Source organism: Sus scrofa, chromosome X (assembly GCF_000003025.6).
Source record: "Sus scrofa isolate TJ Tabasco breed Duroc chromosome X, Sscrofa11.1, whole genome shotgun sequence".
In the NCBI taxonomy this organism is placed as follows: Eukaryota; Metazoa; Chordata; class Mammalia; order Artiodactyla; family Suidae; genus Sus; species Sus scrofa.
The window spans coordinates 47,217,339-47,233,494 of record NC_010461.5 but is presented as its reverse complement, the minus strand read 5'-3'; the positions used below and the strand labels follow the sequence as shown (position 1 = coordinate 47,233,494).

The following is a 16,156-nucleotide window of genomic DNA, read 5'->3' as shown; positions in this document are numbered from 1 at the left end:
GGTAGAAATGGTGCTAGCCTAGATTAGAGTAGTGGTAGTGAAACGAAGAGACTACAATTGGATTGTGATGATCATTATACAGCTACAGATGTGATAAATTCATTGAATAATGAAAAATAAATAAAAAGAGACTACATAAATAAATTTGGGAGATATTCAGGAGATAAAAGGGACAGGACTTAGTGGTTGCATGGGGGTAGAAGAGAGAGAATAGTCAGGGGTGTAGCTCAGTTTTCTGCCTTAACTGGGGTCATTCACTAAGGTAAGGTACAAAGAAGGACAAAAGGCTGGGAGGAGGATGCCTTGAGTTGGAGAGAAACTGAGGCTTTAGGTGTCTCTAGGGTATTCGGGTACAGCTGCCTGTTAACCTGTTGAATGCATAGGTCAGGAAAAATATCTGGACTTCAGGTATCAACTTGGGAGCCATCAGCAAAGAAATGATAATTGAAGCCATGAGAATGTTATAATCATAGGAAAGAGCAGAGAGAGAGAAGACAATAGAGCTCAGGGGAAACCCTAAAGAGTGCCAACACTGAAGAGTTGGACATGGAGTTCCCTGGTGGTTCAGTGGGTTAAGCATCCGGTATTGTCACTCCTGTGGCACAGGTTCAATTGCTGGCCTGGGAACTACCATATGCCACTGACATGGCCAAAGGAAAAAAAAAAGAGAGAGAGAGAGAGAGAGTTGGACAAGGAGGACCCTGGAAAGTAAAAAGGAATTACCAAGGAAGTAGGAAAAAAACAGTGTGGTGTCATGGAAGTGGCTTAAGAAGGAGGAAGTGGTCACTGGGGCTAAATGCTACCAAGAGGTCCAGCAGGATAGTCTCTGAAAAGATTCTACTGAATTTAGTGACACATGGCCAAGGCAGACCTTGATAAGAAGAGCAGCATTAGGCAAGTAGTAGAGGCAGATTGGAGTGGGTTGAAAGATCAGTGGGAAGTGGGAAAATTGAGTTAAGTGTAGGCGACTCTTGAGCCATTTATAGAGAGAAGAGAGGGAGGTGGCTGGAGAGGGAGATTTTTTTGGTAATTGTTTTTAGATAGAAGAGACCCGAGTATGTTGAAATGCTGGTGGAAAGGAGCAAGGGAAGGACTCTTGTAGGTTTGGTAACAAGAAGTCAAAAACTTCCTTTTTGGTGACTTCTGTTTACTCTGTGAAGTAAGTAAGTAAGTATGAGGGTTAGGGGGCAGATGGAGAAGTTGGGAGTTTGAGGAGAAGGGGAGGTTAGAAATAGCAGTTGTGGAGCTTGAGAGAGAAGGCTGCCTGGGGATGCATAGTAGGGTTGTGGTTCAGCACCAAGGGCCTGGTAAAGACTAGGTACTATGAGTTTATATTGGCTTGTATCTGTGAGGTTGAATAGTTTTCTTCAGCAGTGTTTAGCTGCCTGGGCGCAGGCATAGAAAAGGCGGACAGTTGGACAGATCCAAGGTTGGGATGTTGCCAGGCGGATGCGACAACTCCTGGGAACTGGGGCTGTTGGCAAGAGAATGGAAAAGTAAAGGACCACGGGGTCTGGTCTGAGCAGAGTGAAGATCCCTATGAGCCAAGCCCTAGAGAAACTCTGGAACATGTGGAAAGGCTTCTGGAAAGAAGATTGAAGGACAAGCAGAGGGAGGCAGATCTGAGATGGGACAAAAAGGCAGATTTGGGGTGTTGAGCCCATAGACTTGCTTGTATGGTACCAGGGAGAGGTGGGAAAGGCCGGAAGAGGGGGAATTTTTAAGGGGAAGGAGGGCCTTGAGGGCGGTCTCTGGGAGAATTGAGGCCGGCCTGAGTGAGGGGGCGTGGCCAGGCGCAAATCCCGGGCGAGGGGGCGGGGCCCGGGTAACTGGGTCCCAGCGCCGCTGTGGCTGCGGCTGCTTCAGCGAAGGCTCCCGCCTCCCCACCCCCTTCCCCCGGCTCCTTCGCGCCCGCTGCCTCGGAGACCCAGGCCGAGGCTGGGGAGGACGGTGGAGCCCGGCCCAGGCTGTTCCCCTTCCCCCGCGGCTGGAGCATCATCCGGAGGGATTGGCTGAGGAGGAAGCCCCGCAGCCGGAGCGCGCGGCGCACACGCGCGCCCCCCGCCTCCGCCGTCCTCTCCTCCCTCCCTCCTCTTCCCTCTCTTCCCCTCCCCTCCCCTCCGCCCCTCAGCCTCCGCTGCGGCGGGAGGAAGAACCCTTTCCGACCAGCCAGGAGAGCCCAGATCGATTCCCATTTGGGGAGAAAGAAGAGACCCCGCACTCGGAACAGACCGTCGCTCGTCCCGGGGCCGCGGAAGTGGCTCGCCGCTTACGAGAGAGCCCGCGCCTAGCGCAGCCCCCCGACCCTCACCCAGCCGCTGCCGCATAGACAGCACTCCCCAGCGGGCCCCCGGCCCAGCCGAGCCCACTCCCCGCGCAGGGCCCGGGCTGGCGATGCCTGGCACCGCAGCGGCGGTGGCCGCGGCTGCTGCTGGTACTGCCACCGCTGCCACGGCTGCTGGCCCGGGCCCGGGCCGGGGGCTCGAGTCTCCGCAGTGGGGTTGAGCCCGCAGCCCCGCCCCCCGAGCCTGAGGCCGCTGCTCCGCCGGGCGCCGGGCCTCCTCCGCCCGCGCCTCCGCCCCAGGAGCTGGAGCCAAGCGGGGAGCCCGGGCCCCGCGCCCAGGCCCGGACCATGCATGGCCACCGAGCCCCGGGGGGCGCCGGGCCTTCCGAGGCCGAACACCCAGCCGCGAACTCCCACGGCGCCGCTACACCGGCCTATGCAGACTCGGACCCTGGAGCCTCGGATCCCGGACTGCCAGTGCCCAGGAGCTCAGGCTCGGCTCTCGGCAGCTCTTTGGATCCCCAGTTTGCCGGACCCTCGGACGCCAGCCTGGGCGTTGCTCCAGGCCCCCGGGTCTTGCCCTGCGGCCCCAGTCCACAACACCACCGGGCCCTGCGCTTCTCCTACCACCTGGAGGGCTCGCAGCCCCGGCCTGGTGAGTGATCGAGAGCATGGAAGCCCGGGCCATGGCCCTGGGAGCGGGTTCTTGTCCTAGGGCCTCTAAGCCCCACCTCGGGGCCGGCCCGCTCACCCGAGCCCTTCCAGTCTTCTCAACCCCCAGCCTTGTCCCTCATTTCTCGGCCTTCTTCCAATTCTTTCAACCCCAGTCTCCGCCTCCTCTCTGTCCCCCGTGCCCCTTCAACCCTTCCGAACCCCTTCTCTTCTCTCTTCTGAGGCTAATGGGAGAGGGAGCACTCCAAGAAAAAGCGGCTGTATTGCAAGGCAGTAAGGGGGGTTGGTTGTAGGAACTGAGGTTTGTTTGGAGGAATGGAAGAAAAGAAGAGTTTCTCATTTGCCAAGCGTCTATATTGTGCCAGGCACTGGGCTGGTGCTTCACATGGGTTCTCATTTCATCTTCAGAAGGCTGCTGTGAAGTATTATCATTAGCCGCGTTTTGTAGGGGAGGAAACTGAGGCTCAGAGAAGTTAAGCAACTTGCCCAAGGTCACACAGCCAGTATGGAGACAGGATTCCAAATCAGATATGTTTGAGTCCAAAGTCTATGGTCTTTCCGCTTCCCCAAACTGAGGTTGGAGACCATGAAAGTAATGCCAAGCCTTCTGCTTATGTGATTTTCTCCTGCACTGTTCAGCAGCTCTAGAGTATGAGTGGAAAAAAAAAAAAAAAGAGGGATGGTGGATTGATCCAAGGTTGGGGTTTTGCCAGGTGTGTGTGGCAGGAGGACAGGGGAAGGAGGGAGTAGAAGGTGCTGATGAGAGAGAAAGGTAGAAGAGGTGGGCCTCGGGGGTGGGGGGGTGGGGTAGAGCTGGAGGGAAGAGCTGGAGGGGCTGCTAGAAAGGGAGACAGCAGAAAGGTGGGGAGGGGGGAGAAGCCGAAGCCGGTTTTAGCAGATCTGGAGAGCTAAGGGCTACAAGGTTGTTTGTGAGAAGTCAGGATGCTTGAACTTGGATTTGCAGAGTTGGAGCAGCTCCAGGTCAGGCTGGGGCCAAAGACCACTGCCTGGAGAGGCCTTTGCATTGCAGAGATCTGAGTGTCTGAGGGGTCCATCAGGGCCTCCCCCATCTGAGGACATCCCATGTGGACCTGAGCCCAGGAACCATGGAGGAAGAGCAGTATCTTCCACTGGGCAACACTCAAAGAGCTGTGGAGCATCTGGGGCCCTCCAGGGCTCACATCCCAGGCTCCACAGGTTTTGGGGATTGTGGCTCAGCACCAGGTAGCAGTGGTAAAGCATAAAGTATGGGCAACATGTGCCCCTTGCTGTTCTTATGACCTTGGGCTAGTCATGGAAAACCTCTGGGAGTTTTCAGGGGCCCCCTAGGTGGGGGATGGAGATAACCAACTGACAACAGGCTTTTAAATCCCCTGCCCTGCATGTTGCTCCTGCTGACTTACCAAACTCCCTTTGACAGGCACTGTGTGGAGCAGGCTACTCACCTGCTTTACTGCAGCACCTTCTTTCAGATCCCAAAACATGCCACAAGCACACCCACCTCAGGGTTTTTGCATCTGCTTTTCCTCTGCCTGGCAGCTCTTCCTCCTGCTCTCCACCTGGCTTATTCCTTATCTTTCAAGTCTCAGCTCAGATGTCACCTTCTCTGAGAGACCTTCCCTGATCACTTTAAGTAGGGCCCCTTTGTGGATCTCCATCAGAGTTGCCAGTGGCTTCCATCCTTGCACTTAGTATATCTGCAAGTATTTTATTCTATGGGTCTACTTTTTTATTGCCTGTCTTCCTCAACTAGAATGTGAGCTCCGTGAGGGCAAGGGGATTGTATCTGTTCTGTTCACTGTTGTATCCCCAGCAACTAGCATAGTGCCTAGCACACAGTAGGTGCTTAATAAATCCTTGTTGAACAAATGCCTGAAAGCTATGAAAGGAGCACATAGTAGATCCTCAGCAACTATTGTCTAAGGAAGGACTACTGAACTCCTGCCCTCTGGATACTCATAGTGTGGGAGTCAGCAGCTGGGCAGCATCTAGGCCCCTGGTCTCTGGCCTTTGATCGGTACATAAGGGGTGATAACTGAGTCGCCTTCCCACTCCACCAATCCTTCTGCGCCAATCCTTCTGTATATAATCACAATACCCATCCTGAACCACTCCCCTCCTCCTTTCAAAAAGCAACACAAAGTTCATACTATTCTTTTTCCTGATGCAGTCCTTGCCTCTATAATTGGTGGGTGTCTTTTTCTTTTTTTTTTTTTTTTTTCACTTCAAGATGAGGATTGGGAATAAGAAGGGGGTCAGGGAAGGACCTGGCCTCCCATCTAGCCGTTCCTAACTGATTCTCTGGGGGACCCTGGATGAGGGACTTCCCTTCTCTGAGCCTCAGTTTCCTCATCCAGACATTGCCTTGAGGAGTCTATGAGATACTGTTTGCAAAGCCTGCGGAATGAACTAAAATTTAAAAAAGAGAAAAACCTGAAGAGGAGGCGGAGAAATTACTCAAGCCCTGGCAAGACAAGTGCTGGGCCATGTGATTCACAGCAGCATGGGGTGTGAGAGGCCCACCTCCCCCACTGCCCAGCCAGCCCAGGGGTAGGCACAAGTGACTTGCTTCTCTCTGCACAACACTCGCCTATAATTGGCCCAAAGAGGGCAGGGTTGGTGGTTGTAGGGTGTGTGTGTATGAGAGAGAGAGAAAGAGAGTCTTGAGCTTCAATTAAAGGGTTGATACATTTTAGTCCACATGTTAAGATTTCTGTGTGCCTCCTGGCTTCCTCCCTCAGACTACCTGAGGCCTTTATTGAATCACCATCCTTAGGGGCCAGCAGCACATCCTGGGGTGGGGCTGGGGGTTAAAGTGGTATGCCTTTTATATGTGAAAGCTTTGAATTACTTCAAAGTGCTTTCTCTTTTAGCTACCCTGATTCCTGGTGGGGGGAGGGGGGAGGGATTGTTTTTATGCCCATTTCCCAGGTCGATAAAACCTAAGGCCTAATTGGGTTATTGAGATAACTCATGAGATACCAGAGAGGACTTTGAGTCAGAAAGGAGTTCCCAGGTGTAGGTTTGCTCATAGAGATTTTGGGGAAACCCTACCCTCTTCCTTAGGTTTGGGCATATCCTTCCAGGTGCTGGTTGAGGGGTAGCTTGGGACCCGACCCTAGCTCAGTCAAAAGAGTTGCACCTGATGTTAAAGCCTTTTCCTGGATATTGGAAGGACTGAGCCACTTGGGGGTGGGGCAGCAAGAGGGGCTTGCTTCTTCTGATTTGGGGCCTGGGACATCATCTGAGGCTCTAAGAGTTAGAATTGGAGCTGGAAAGGCCCCTAATCACCATGTGGTTCTGGGTTTCCCAAACTGGGAAACTTGTTGACTTTGAAAAAAATAAATATGATTCCCAGACTCTACCTCAGAGCTCCAGAAACTGGGGGTTGCAACCCAGGAATCTATTGTCACAGCTCCCCAGGTGATTCTGATATATAGCCTAGAGTAGGAACCATCCTTGAGCTGGGACAGTGGAGGCTCTGAGAGGCAAGGTTTAGTGGTGGTCCTACAGTGAATGAGCATTGTTTAGGATGCTGCATCAGCTTCCACCTATGTGGGCCTCCTGCCCTAACTCCCAACCCTGAAAGGAGGCCTGGGATCTAAGCTAAAGGGAGTAAGTCAACCTCTCACCCACGTACACACAAACACTGGTGGCCTCAGTTTACCCTTTATGCCTACCTCTTGTGAATGGCTGCCATTTGGCAATTCCAATTGGAGGGCAGTTACAGTTCTGGGACTCTAGGCAGAGGAAACCTGGCATCAGCAGCACCCAGTACAGGGCCTGGCCCAAAGGAAGGGCTCTAGAGGTGTGTCACAGGAACACAGAGGAAGTCCAGTGGGAGCAAAGGCACTGAGAGGCATCCTGGGACAGGGACTGGTATTGGGGGAAGTGGAGAGATTGGGCTAGCAGAGGGACTTTATCCTGAGGGCAGAGGGGAACCATTGGAGGAGAATGATGTGCTCAGATGTGGATTTTTGAGAAATCCCCATGGCTGCATGTGGAGAGTGGATGGTAGGAGCAGCACGAGAGTGGGATCGGAGACAGGCAGGTGGGGGTTGCAGTCATCCCAATAAGAGGTGATGGTAGCTTGGGTTAGAGCAATGGCAGATGAGGAAGGTAAGATCTGAGAGAGATTTCTGAGCTAATATGGACAGGTCTCAGTGGTGGCTTGGATGTAGAGGCTGAGGGAGAGGGAAAAATCCAGTTGTTTTCTGAAACCAACTGCAGTGACCTGATGGATGGTGGTGGGGCCATGTACATGCAAGAAAAGGAGTAGTTTTGGGGGCAAAGGGGCGGTGGGGAAATACTGAGTTATATTTGAGATGTGTTGCATTTGAGAGGCCTGGGGGGACTTCCAGGTGGACGTGGCCAGCAGGCATTTGGCTGTAGGACTGAAAAGCTCAGAAGAGAGGTCTAGGCCAGAGATATTTGGGAGTTCTCACCACCAACATATACCATGGACCACACAGTGGCTCTGGGGGCCAATCTCATCCTTGAAGACATAGTACCAGTCAGCAGAGTCACCCTCAGGTGGATTATTCATTACCTGCCCAAATGTTTCCTTAGAATGCCGTGGAGGGGGGAGGGGCAGCTTTTAAAGCATATCTGCATAAAGCTGAGACCCATTTCACATACAACCAGGGTAGTGGCTGTTGCAAAGAACTGAGGCAGTACCTCTGAAAAGCAAATCAAAATTGCTCAAGTAAATTCCTGTGTCTCCTTCCATGTTCTCCCTGTTGACAGGCCACAGAGGAAGGTTGCTCATGGAAAGGAGAAGAGGGGACTCACGACAGGATGGGGGGTGGGCTCTGCTGGAGATTTTTGGAGAGCAGCAATTTGAGGTCCCAGGGGAGTGTCTGGGAAAAGACCCAAATTTGGTTCCTAGTTGGCTGGGGTGGCCCAAACAAACACAACAAAATGGAAAGATTCTGGTGCAAAAAGGATCCTTCTGCAAAAAGGATGTCTCCAGACAGAACTAAAAGAATTGAAGTTTCCAATTGTAAATGGTTGGCACCCCCATTCCTCAGCCCTTTCAGGTGGGTGCCTCTGCTCCTGGGGGAGGGCCTGGCTGCGGTCACCTGCTTCAAGGGTGGGTGGCAGCTAACAGTGCCCCAGACAGATGCCAAGTATGGCTGTCTTGGGGCCAGTTAGCTAAATGCCTTAGGCAGATGTGGAGCTGGCCAGACACTGGCTGGGTGGGGCTAGGACCTGTCTGGAATGAAGGCAGAAAGTGTAGGCTGCCCTCGGCCAGCCCCAGAAGAGTTAAGTGTCCTCATCTGGAGAGAGCAGTGTATCCAGCCCTTTCCGGCTCCAATAGCCAGTTCTTTGAACATTGAAGGCATCACACCTCCAAAAGGTGCCTCCAAACACAAAGGGCTGGAGACAAGAATGAGGGTAATAATGGAAGGCACCACACTCCTGACTCTGCCTTGGTTCACTGGACCCCCAGGCTTCCCTACCCACCCGAGGCCTTAGTTTCCCATTTGTAACATTGAGGATCTGGTCATCGCACTTGTCTAGCATATAATAGGGTGTGGATAAGTACTTGGGGAGCAAATAAGGGAGAGTGAAAGAGGAGGGCATTTCTTTGTTTAACAAATGTTTATTGAGTACTTACTATGTGCTTCGCCCAGTGCGAGTTGCTGGGTGGGCAACAAGGCAGGCTCAGTTCCTGTCATTGTGGAGCTCCTTTGTGGCAAAGAAGACAAACATGACATGAGTAATCCCAAGTGAGGATGCTGCAGGAATGTAGGAGGGGGCGGGCAGGGAAAAGAGGACATTTGAGTTGAGATCCTAAGGATAAATAAGAGTCTAGAGGTAAGGAGATGCAGAAAAGCCATTCAGGCCCACAGGAACGACATGTGCCAAAGCCCCAGGCAGAGGAGAGCACTTTCGAGGAATAGACAAGAGGCCTTTGTGGCTGGAGGGTGGGGGTGAGGAAGTGTTCGGGAGCTGGGCCTTTCTCTTCCCTGTTCTCAGGAGTTTGGAGTTCACCCCAGAGGCTAGGGGAGCCCTTCACTGGGCTGTAGGAATTGAAAGGGACTGCATTTTCACAAGCTTGTTGTGGTGTGGAGAACACCTTGTAGAGGGACCTGAGGATGGGAGGACACCAGTTCAGAGGCTGGAGTGGGGTAAAAAAGTCTGTGGATCCCTGTTCTCCCACAATGTCTGAAGGACTTGGGGTCTGGCTGGATGTGTGAATTGAGGGATCAGGAGGAGTGGTGGAGAAAGCTTGGCTTCTGGCTTAGGGAACTGGGTGGCTGGCCGTGCCATCCCTAGGGTAGGGAAGCAGGAGTTGGAGCCCCTAGGGGCTGGGGTAGGGCTGGGGTTTAGGATGCACTGAATTTGAGGCGCCTGAAAAGAGGGCATTTAGGTGGCAGTGCCCAGGAGGCATCAACTGTTGCCCATCTGGGCCCCAGACTAGGGACAGGAGGGTGAGGGGCACAGGTGTGTGAATGAGGCCCAGAGAGGGAACCGAAGGCTCTTCCCCGGTGCGGTGCGGGGGCGCGGGCGGCTTTCAGCGTTCCATGGCACTTCCCCGCAGTCGGCCGCAGAGAAGGGGTTAAGTCAGGGAGGGAAGGCGCCTGTAGAAAGCGGGAAAGGCAGGACTGGCAAGGCTGGCCCCAAGGAGCTGCAGCTGGCATTGAAGCCCTTCCGCCTGGGCCTGCTAGGCCCTCGCTGCCGCTGCCGCTGCCGCCCACGCTGCCGCCTTCAACTTCACCTTCACCTTCCCTGGCTCCCGCTCCGGCTTCTTCCCGGCTCCCCTAGGCCGGGCCTCCCTGCCTAATGCGTTCCAGGTGTAGCTGAAGCCCCCCTCCCCCACCCGGGGCGCCAGGGAAGGGGGGGCAGGGAAGGTGTGCTTCTTTCACTCTGCATCTCTGAGTGGCTCTGAGTCTCGAAATCTCACCGACAGCTTCTGTCTCCGGAGAGAACTCCTTCAGGGATCTCCCTTTGGGCCCCAAGTTCCTGGCAGAGGCAGGCCGTGGTGAGAGCCCCCAGACCCATTTCTGCCACTGAGAAAGTTTCCTGTGATCCTGGGCTAATCACCTCACCCCTCTGAGCCTCAGTTTTCTCATCTATACAATGGGGTTAGCATCCCCACCTCCTGGGATTCTTAGGATTAAATGCTCCAGGGAGAGGGCCTGGCATGGCATGTTGTACCCATGTTCAACAAGTAGCCCTGGCCTGCCCTTTTTGTCCCTGCCCCTTTGCTGCTCTAGGCCTGCATCCCTCACTGTCTGTCTGCCTTCTGACTTGCTCCCGCCCCCCTTTTCCTGTCTCCCTCTAGTTGTCTGATTCTCTGGGTCTCTGTAGTTTTCCTGTCTTCTTCCTCCTTGTCTTTGTCCCAATCCCTCTGGATCTTTTTCTCTCATAATCTCTCCCTGGTCGGCAACTCTCAATTTTGACCAGGCCTCCGGGGAGGGAGAAGGGGGATGGGTGGGTGTTGGGGTCACACACAGCAGGGGTCAGAGGGGCCATCCCTTAGCGGCTTTGTCCTCTAGGGGAGGGAAATCCCAGCCAGCGTGGCAGCCCCAGCACCGGGTAATTACTGCCCCCAGTGCTCCCAGCTGCAGCTCCACTCCCTTCCCTTCCTGTCCTCTGAAGTCCCCAGCCCCTCCCTGGGGGTGGAGTTACCACCCCCAGCCTTCTCTGGACTCCAGTCCAGAGACGCTGGGAGGAGGTGGCCAGGCCCTCACAGCAATCCAGCAACTAGAAGAGGGATGGCTGCCTGTGCTCCCATGTGGCTGTGGTGTGTGTTAGTGTGTGTGTGTGTGTGTGTGTGTGAGCCTGCGTGCCTGGCTGCCTAGCTGTCTTTGTCCCTATGGGTCTGTTTTGTGTATATCTTAATGTTCTTGTTTCTATATATCCATGTATATGTTTGAATGTGTCATTATATATCTGTGTGTGTCTATATGTGTCTTTGGGCCTGAATAGATTGTTATGTGTTCTTGTATTTCTAATTGTGTCACCTTGGCTTTGTCTAAGCCCCTAGGGTATTTCCAGATGTTTCTCCATGTGGGTCTCTGTATGTAGATCCTGTGTGTGTGTGTGTGTGTGTGTGTGTGTGTGTGTGTGTGTGTTTCTGTGCCAGTGTCTATTTCTGTATGGCCCCTATGGGTCTGTATCTTGGTGGTAGTGGTTGGAATAGGAGGAGGTTGCCTGCCTGTCTTTTGGCTTCTTCTGCCCCTTCCCCCTGTTCTGGAACCTTCTTGCAAACCCAGGACTCTGTTCACTGTGCCCTTCAATGAAATACACTGTTCACCTCCCCACCTCTAGTACACACACTTTTGCTCACTTTTCTTCCCTTGCCTGCAGGACTGTGCCCAGTCCATCTATACCTAAAAAAAACATACCTCATCCTGGAAGACTGAACTCAAAAACCATTTCCTTTAGAAACTTCTCTCCCTGCCCGCCCCTCAATGCAATTTCTTTCCCAACTCAGCAAACATTGGTGGAGGATGTGCTTTGTGACTCTGGACACAGACACATCTGGGATCCAGCCCCAGCTTAAACACTTCTAGCTATGTATCCTCAGGCAAGTTATTTTGTTTCTCTGTGCCTCAGTTTCCTCAAATGGAGCATACAGGGTTGTTAGGCCATACAGGAAAGCATCAGCACAATGCCTGATGTAGAACAGGAGCTCTACAAACAGTGGAATCCCCATAATTTATATCCTCCATGAAAAAGTGAACGCCTTGAGTTCCAGAGAGTTCTAAAAGTTCTTGCAGTCCCCTGCTTCTTCACCAGGCATCCTGCGCAGGACAGAACGGGAACTGGACCAGACAGAACAAAAGGCAGATTCCATTTCAGGGGACTGCTGACAAGTATTGCATGAGCCAGCTCCCTAAGGCTGTTCAGGCCCAGAGGAAACTGGGATCCTCCAGGGGGTGGAGGAAGGACTCCAGAGCTGCTGCCCCAGGGCCAGAGCAAGAGGTAAATGGCAGAGCTGGAAGGGGGCATTAAGGACCATCTAACTTAGATTTGGCTAAGTGGTGGCCCACAAGCTGATTTTGACTTACAAGTTTCATTTGGCTTACTTACTGATTTTAAAATTAAGAGATTTCAGATAAAAGCCTAGATTTCTGATTCTCTTAAAATATTGGAAGATCTGAAAATGCAAGGCCCCCATTATTGCAAGGTGACAGTTAGATAGAGGGGAGATGCTGCCATCCCTACTTCAGGTTAGGTATGTGCTCTCCAGTTTACCACCATCCTCACCATTCCCCATTGCGTTATATTGTCCCATTTTATAGACAGGTCCTCACTTTACACAAGGGTCCACACTTTGTTTACTTCACAGAAGTTCTTCACTTTACAGAAGGAGCATCACTTTACAAAAGAGTTCCTTCATTTTACAGAATAGTCTTGTATTTTATCAAAGAGTCCTTCATTTACAGACGTCATCCATTTTACAAAAGGATCTTTATAGAACTCTCCTCACTTTATAGAATGTCACTCCACTTTGAAGAAATCTCCTCAATTTTGAGGAAACTTCTTCTCTTTACAGAAGGGGGCCTTCTTTTTGGTCAAAGGGACTTCCATTTTATAGAAAGTTTCTCCAGTTGTCAGGAAGGAATACTCTAAGAAGCTCCTTACTTGCCAGAATGGCTCCCACTTTTCAAAAATGCCCTCACTCTGCAGAAGATGTCTCCACTTTTCTGCAAAGTCCTTATGTTCAAAAGACCAGTCTTTTGGACTGGTTCCGTTGTGGCTCAATGGTTAACGAACCTGACTAGTATCCATGAGGACACGGGTTTGATCCCCGGCCTCGCTCAGTGGGTTAAGGATCCAGCGTTGCCGTGAGCTGTGGTGTAGGTTGCAGACGTGGCTCGAATCCCACATTTCTGTGGCTGTGGTGTAGGCCAGCAGCTGTAGCTCCAATTGCACCCCTAGCTTGGGAACCTCCATGTGCCACAGGTGCGGCCCTAAAATAGCAAAAAAAAAACCAAAAAAAACCCAGTCTATTTCAAAGAAGGACTCTTCACACAGTGTTCCTATGGACAGCTCCCCCTACACTTTTCTCATACTTGACAGATGTTTGTGTTTTAGCTTTCAGAGAGAACATCTGCCATGCCAAGCAAGGCCTGCTTGTAGTCTGGCCGCAAAGGAGGAGCAGGGCAGCTGGGCTGGACCTCACATTCAAGGGGCAGGTGGGAAGAGGTGGGCAGCTACCCCACCTTTATCTCAAGCTGAGGGACTCCTCTGTTCTCAAGCTGAGGGACTCCCCTTCCCCCTGCAGAGGCGGCTTCCCAAAGGACACTTTCTTAATTTGCTGCTCTTTCTTCTCCACTCCCTCAGCTCTCTTTCCCCACCCCACCTCACCTCACTCCACCCCACCCCCAGGAATTCAACTATCCCTGGGGCCTACCTCTCAGCCTGGAGAGGCAGAGATCTAGAGGCTGCTAGAAGCCTGCACTGGGTGGGGGTCAAGAGATGATCACTCTAGCATCTCACCAGTTCCTCACAATAAGAAGCACACACATATTCTTCCCATTTTGCAGATGGGGAAATTGGGGGTCTAGAGTTGTGAAGCAATTCCCCAAGTCATCAGAGAGTTCAGGGCTGAGGTCCAGTCTGGGGCCCTATTAGCTGTCTTGCAATTAAGCCAAGGCTACCACTGGGAGAAGGGGGAGGGGGTGCTGCTGGCCAGGGAGAGGGGAGAGCCAGGAGCTGAAATTCCCTGAAAGAGGTGAGGGTACAGTTACAGTGGTAAAGGCCCTGTCTTCATACTCGACTAGAGGGTCATCCTGCTCTGCCAGTAAGCCCAGAAGCACATGCTTAGGGCATGTGCCAAGCAGGGGCGTGAAACTACCAGAAACAATTTTTGGCATGATTTTGCTATTTTGATAACAATAAGTTGTCATGGGAAAATTCCAAACTCTGTTATACTTCTTGACACTTATTTTACAGTTTTGTTTGGTTTCTGTATTTGAATTGAATTTGAATGAGGGGATGCGGTACCATTGTCCTTTCTCTGCCATTCTGCCTCTAGTAGAAATCCCGCCCTGATCTAAGGAGCTGCCCAGAAGAGTGGGGCTGGGTTCTGTGTCCATCTCTGGGTTTGCACATGTTTCTCAGTGTGTGGATAGCTTTGTGTTGAGTAGCAGCCCATGGCCTATGGGTTTATGTGTCTGTGTGCATAGTTTCTTGTCTTTGTGGCTACGTGGTTCTGCTGGCTTTAACATTTAAACTGCATTGCTCTGTGGAAGTGGGGGGCACTGTGATCTTTCCCTTATTTATCTCATGGACTCCCCAAAACCAGGGAGCTGAGATTATTACTCTATTTTCCACACAAGGAAACTGAGGCTCAGATAGATGGAGAGACTGGCCCAGGGTCACTCAGCTAGTAAGGGAGGGTGTTGGGGTTTAACTGAGCAAGGTCTGTGTGACTCCTGAGCCAGATGTTCCTAGTGAAGGTTTCCCAACACCCTAACCCGTATAGTCCAGTCAGTGCATATAATCACACTACCCTTCTTTGAAACAGGTTTTTTAATGATTGACCTTGTTTTTGAATAAATAAGACCTGGATTTAAGGTTACCCTTGAAATAATGTCACTGTCACGAGCATTCAGGTGCCCATTGTAGGGAAATTGGGTAGAGCCCACAGCTCGCCTGAGGCTTAAATGGATAAGAGTCTGCCATGGGGGATACCCTGGCTGCTGGGTGCCACCTCGGAGGCCTGGCTCTGCCTCATTCACTAGAATTTCTTCTTGACTAGGGTTGCTGGAATTCACCCCAAAAAAGTACAGTTAGATTTGAATTTCAGATGTACAACAAATCTTTTTTTTTGTATAGCATAAGACATTTTTAGTATAAGTATGCATGAGGCATGCTTATACTAAGAATTTATTCATTGCTTATCTGAAACTCAAACTTGACTGGGCATCCTGTATTTTATCTGGCCATCCTGTCCCTGGCTTTTCCCTCCCCTGAGCTTCCCCAGTCCCGACAGGCTGACCCCCCCCTTGCACTTCCTGAGCCGCACTTAGCTTTTCCTGAATGAGAGTCTCTTGTCTTTGAGATTGGGAACTCCCTCAGGGTCAGGATCAAGATTGCCTTTCACCCTGCTGAGGGCCTGTTGGAGGGCACACTCTACACCGACAGAAGAGCCAGGGCCGCACCCAGGCATAGTGGGGTGCCTAGGGCGTGCTTTCCATCTACAACAAGAGTCGACTGAGTGCGGCTGTGTGTATGCACCCTGTGCCAAGCATTTTGCATGTGGATGTGTGAGCAGCTCTATGGTTTTCACTGGGTCTTTACGGGCCAGTGTGGCTTTACTCACACAGTGTGTGGCTGGGTGTGCTTTTACAAAGCGTCATGGCATTTGGTCCTGTGACTTTCTGTGTAGGGGCAGCAGAGTAAGGCCCTTTGTGGCCTCTGCTCTCATGGGCACTGGGGACTCTGGTAAACCCAGTGGTCAAGGGCACAGTGCTGGTGGAGGACCTTGTCCGGTGTATGCAAGTGGGTGTGTGAGAGAAAATGTTGTGTATTGTCAACCATAAAAAATGGACTAGAGAAAAATCAATGCAGGACAAGATGGGGGGGGTGGGTATAGAATGGGGCAGTGGGAAGGGCTGTGGTATCTAGGGCAGGAGAGGGCCTCCACTGGGAACTCCCTGAGGGCAGAGATAGGATTTTCACATTCCCCATTGCAAAGTCTACTGGGCTCAGAAATATTGGAGAGACTAAACTAAGCCAAAGGAAGCCGGAGAGTTCAGCAGGGTCATGAGGGGCCATAGAGGCCTAGCTGAGAAGCTTCTATTTTCCACATGGGTAATGGGGAATCATGGGAGGTTCTTGTACAGATAAGTGGCATGACTTGAGCTGGAGATCCATCTAGCCACCTGGAAGGAGCAAGACCTGGGGCCAAGGGGTCCACTAAGGGTAAACATAGGAGGAGACAGGGAAACGTAGGCAGAGAAACACGGAGGGGAAGCACTGCAACGGGAGAGAGTGCATGAATCGTCTTCCCTCAGTGGAGCCCTGCCTAGTTCTCAGCCATTCCTAGGCTCCTAAACTCCCTGCTGTCATAATTGGCAGGCTTGTGGGTGTTGCTCTCACTAGCCACACTCAGCTCATGACTTTCTGAGACACTGGGGTGCACCCCTGCTCCTCTGCATTCCCCTTTTTCCCAGCTTCCTCTTAGAGAGCAGGGTTAAGAAAGGAGTCCAGTCTCAGATCAATCTGCTGAAAAGT

At 52.0% G+C, this 16,156-nt stretch overlaps 1 protein-coding gene across 1 annotated transcript in view; it reads left to right on the top strand.

The window, feature by feature from the left end:
- FGD1 (FYVE, RhoGEF and PH domain containing 1) overlaps nucleotides 1,839–16,156 on the top strand; it is a 39,819-nt gene continuing 25,501 nt past the window's right edge. Inside the window, exon 1 of the mRNA XM_003135106.6 lies at nucleotides 1,839–2,939. Coding sequence (XP_003135154.1) covers nucleotides 2,633–2,939 — 307 coding nt within the window. The 5' untranslated portion in view covers nucleotides 1,839–2,632. The remainder of the gene's footprint in view (nucleotides 2,940–16,156) is intronic.